At 31.7% G+C, this 4,549-nt stretch overlaps 1 protein-coding gene across 3 annotated transcripts; it reads left to right on the forward strand.

The window, feature by feature from the left end:
- The first annotated feature begins 1,173 nt into the window (after window positions 1-1,173).
- Window positions 1,174-2,577, forward strand: LOC145070333 (uncharacterized). Of its 3 annotated transcripts, none has more exons than XR_013689899.1 (2): window positions 1,174-1,681; window positions 1,744-2,077. XR_013689899.1 is itself a non-coding variant. In XM_079017272.1 (2 exons), exons 1-2 carry the CDS (start codon window positions 1,392-1,394, stop codon window positions 2,359-2,361), a joined length of 717 nt encoding a protein of 238 aa, XP_078873398.1. In that variant the 5' UTR covers window positions 1,179-1,391; the 3' UTR covers window positions 2,362-2,577. The 3 variants fall into 3 exon arrangements, 1 of the variants encoding a protein (XP_078873398.1); XM_079017272.1 differs by having other exon boundaries at window positions 1,179-1,681; window positions 1,935-2,577; XR_013689900.1 differs by having other exon boundaries at window positions 1,672-1,811; window positions 1,935-2,072.
- Window positions 2,578-4,549: the final 1,972 nt, after the last annotated feature.

Genomic DNA, 4,549 nt, shown 5'->3' on the forward strand with positions numbered 1-4,549 from the left:
ATGGAAGTCTAAGATTTCATATAGGCATGTTGGTTTATAAAATCATCTGAAAACGGATTAAGAATTGAATAACTGTATTCTCCATCTTCACAATGATAACCGTATTTGTTGGTATTGGAGGTTCTTTTCTTTTTTTCTTGGATTTCTTCAATAACCTAACAAACATTTTTTAAACATCAACGCTTGTAGTAAAACTTTTAAAGTTGAAGGAGATAGGAAAATGATGAGGAATTTGTTTGGTAGACATATTAACTTATAGACATATAGTTGGAGAGGGTGGGTACGAATTACCTTTTTTACATTATAGTTGGCGAGTATAAATTAATTTTGCGGAAATTATTAGCGAGAAAACATATAAGTTGGTTGAAACAGAAAAAATTTATTTGTTAATTTGCGAGTATGAAAAATGGTAAATTGTACCATAGAACATGTCCCAAAGCTCATCACATCTAGGATAACTCACGAATCACTAGTAATATATCACACTTATCAACGTTTGAACCATAAACATCTTATGTGGAATTATGCACCTCAACTATTTAACTCTTATCATGATGACTCTTTTAAAAGAGGTGCAATACGAGAACTTCTGAAAGGTCACCCATCATAATACTACTTTCAACTAAGCACGTTTAACTGTAAAATCATGATAAGATCTGATGCATTAGTGATGCGTATGCTTCATGATACTAATGATTATTTAATGAAAGTTGTTGAAAAGCTTAACAAGAGATGACACATCGACCGAATATATAACATTTCTAGTTAATATTGATTTAATTATATTCACATAAAATTCTTTAAATTTTAGCTTTGATTAATCAAATTGTCATTGACAAACTTGAAATTTGAGTACTCAATTCTGAGTTACAAATATTTTGTTTTTTTGGAACAATGCATCCAGATTTAGTTACATATCTAGTAATAAGTATTAGTATAATTTATCTATATACAAAAAAATAGTGATTCTTATTGAGGGGTATTTTAAGAATTAAATTTATTATATATAGCATTTAGTTGCTTTTGGTACAAGAGTGGGGAAATTTTGGTAAATGAGAGGATGGATGCATGAAAATGAAGTAACAGCATAAACGGGAAACAATTTTCCGTCTATTAATGAGACAGATATATAATATAATGTTTAATAATCAAAATTGATTAGTGTTTCACTTTTTTTTTAACAGATGAGAAATGAGGATAAGGCATATCTCTCTCTCTCTCTCTCTCTCTCTCTCTCTCTGATATGACCTCATCAACTTTCTCTCTCTAAAAACCTCCCTCTCTCTCTCTGTATCCGGTTTTCATTCATTTTTGTCTCTGTATAATCTGTATAGAGTTATCTACAGCCCAACCTGTATAAATTGATCCATTTTTCACACCCAATACTTCCGATGTGTGTTGCTTTCGTGAGTAATAGTTGTAGTGATAGTAATCGGATCAAATCCCAAGGGTTTTCTGACTGGATGGGGATCTATAACATTTCGGACTCCACCCAATTCACCGGAGGTAATCCATGGACCAGCAGGCTGCCGGCTGTTAAGGAGGAGGATGATTCATCCAGTTCTTCATCTATCGGCAAGAACAGTGACGCCGGAGGAGGTGATTCCGATGACGAAGTTCAGAGCACGGATAATGGACCGCTGAACCAGTTAAACGACTTGGAGAAAGTCTTGCCCATCAAGTATGGCTATAATATTCTTCATTCTAATTATCGAAATTGCTAATTAATGCTGAATCTTGCAGATTGGTGTCGGTGATTGTATGTCATTTAGACATGCATGTGCGATTCCAATTGTTTTTACACCGCTTCGGTTAGAATAAATTACTTTTTTTTTTTACAATTGAGTTAAGTCTTTAATCATCAAAGTGGTGGAATTGGATGTTTTTGAAATGAATTGGTTAATAATCTATCTGACAAATGTTACTGAATTCAGGAGGGGGCTATCGTCGTTCTATGCCGGAAAATCAAAATCATATGGAAACCTAGAGGATGCGTCATCTGTTCAATCCATTCAAGACATTGTTAAGCCGGAAGATGCTTACACCCGGAAACGCAAGAACATGATTGCTCATACTGTTTTATTTGAAAAGCTTCGTAAATCATCAGCTTCCTCATCAAAGCGACTTGCTAACTCTACCACAACTGGCACCCATGCTCGTTCCCTTCCACCCTTGCCCCCAAACACTACTAATGAATCATCAGCTTCCTCATCTCCATCTCCATCTCCATCTGCATCTGCATCTCCATCTCCTCGAATGTATTATTTCCCATGGAGATCATTATCTCTCTCAGATTTGCACCATGCTTCGAGTATCACTGACTCGGTGATTAACGAACGAGACAAGGAGGATGAGCATTAGGTCTGTGAACGAATTAAGATAGAATCTGAAAAATAGTTGTTTCTGCCTTTCTGTGTAAAGTGTTTATGCTTTTCTTTTTCACAATTTCTGGTCTTGCCCGTGTTGTACTTCTTAAAAAAAAGGATATGGGCATTTCCAGAAATCATAGGATGTTGTTAGATGTAGTCCAAGTTCTATCAGGTTGGTGTTAATCAAGATGAAGAAATGTTCAGTTTTTTTGTTTTTGTTTTTTTTGTTTTTTTTTAATAGAAAAATGCCAAAGGTTCACAATTCGTACCATGATCCGATCCTCTTTTAGATCTATGATACTATGCAAGTATGCAAAGACTGATTACTACTTACTAGAAAAAGAAGCTAGCCCAACAAACTAAAACAAATAGGTTTTGGCTCATATATATATATATATATATATATATATATATATATATACTCGTCTTTGGCTCACAGATATATATTAATTCGCCGTTAAAAAATATTAAAAAAAGAAAAGAAAAATAAAACCTTGCTAGAAAATGAAAGCGGTGCTACTTCAGAAATAACATAAACTTTTGTATATGTGAAGGAATTATTATTGTATACAGAAGCCCACTTAGTGATTTATACATGAGTTAATTCTTGATGGCTCACATTTTACTACATGCAAATTAGGCCGTGGTTTGATAGTCTTGAAGAACTGTGTAGTTGTTGTGTACAGGGAAACAAATATTTGGTACTATGGTTGCAACAAGATTTGTCTCGAGTACATTGAGTTCAACACATGCCACAACATTTTCTGTGATATTGTTGTTCTTCCTAACCATAGTCATCAGTTGTTTCCTATTGATATGTCCGAATCAATGCAAGCTTCTTTACCTATATTTCATACGTTGGACGTCATTGCCAACAAATTTCTGATTGATGTTTTTGGTATTCTGTTCCACAATTTTCTACTACGTGTCTACCATGATATCGGTATTTCCACAAACTCTATCCACAAATCTTTACAAATTATTTATTTACTAGGTGTGAGACCCATGTATTACAAGGGTTTATTTTAAAAAAATTAAATATGAAATTTTAACAATTTGAAAAGTTTGAATTTATATAAAAAATGAGAAAAAATTTAAATTATTAAAATTAATGAGGCTTTAATGTATTGAATACAATACATATATAAATCATTTCTAATAAATACCTTTTATATATATATATATATATATATATATATATATATATATATATATATATATATATTACGTTACATAATAAATGTGAAATTTTGATTTAATAAAATTAAAAATACAATTAACTGACAAGTGGAAATAATAAATTTAAAAATTCTAGAAAATTTCATGTTTCCAAATGAAGGAGAAGAGGACATGTGGCAAAAAAAACTTCATTTATTGGAGTATATATATATATATATATATTTAGCCTATAATTTTTTTTAATAAACCACAATACATTTTTACCCTTTTTGTAAAGAGTGTCATTTATAATAAAAGTAAAGTAAAATCTTGAAGAAAAAAAAACACTCACCTTTTTATAAATGTCAAACAAATTTATATTAAATTAAATACCGAGACTTTTTATTATATTTGTTGACCAAACATACTCAATATTGATCTTTTTCATGAAACTATAAATAAAATTCATAAAATTTTAGAGAAAACATGTTCTTATTGAATGTGTTCATGAGAATATTTTAATGGTGTGTTTTATCAATTTACATTTTTTTCATATGTAAAAGCAATGGATTATAGTAAACATTTAAATAAAAATTATACAAGTGGTGGGGTCTGTTTTCAAGTTCAAAGTGAGTCCATGAAAAAAGCTGTCTATGCCAGTATGCCACCTAGCCATGGACCCATTATGGAGGAAATTTGCAGTCCATCATTTGTTAAACCTTTGCAAATGCTCTAAAATCCCAAACAAAATTGACCCCAGAAGAAGATGGTGATGTGTCTATAGGAATGAACTGATGTTGTCAGAGATAGAGAAAGCACATCTCAGAAGTTGGTTGCACCGTGAGTGCTTGATCACAACAAAAACATCTAATTTTTCTCAAAAAGCCGGTTTCTCATTCAACTCAACCCTAGTATATATTTGTCCTAACAGTAAAAATATCAGAATCTATAGACGAGTTTTTTTGCTTTTTTGGGTCTAGTCGAGATTCCATATCGACACTAGATCCCAATTTTGTTTAAAA

Source organism: Lactuca serriola, chromosome 8, assembly GCF_051521515.1.
Source record: "Lactuca serriola cultivar US96UC23 chromosome 8, Lser_US96UC23_V15, whole genome shotgun sequence".
Lineage (NCBI taxonomy): Eukaryota > Viridiplantae > Streptophyta > Magnoliopsida > Asterales > Asteraceae > Lactuca > Lactuca serriola.

Excerpts from the sequence above, each read along its gene's own strand:
- LOC145070333 (XM_079017272.1), top strand. The coding sequence starts at position 1,392 with ATGTGTGTTGCTTTCGTGAGTAATAGTTGTAGTGATAGTAATCGGATC. Across the intron at positions 1,682-1,934 it reads GAGAAAGTCTTGCCCATCAA|GAGGGGGCTATCGTCGTTCT; the intron begins GTATGGCTATAA and ends TACTGAATTCAG.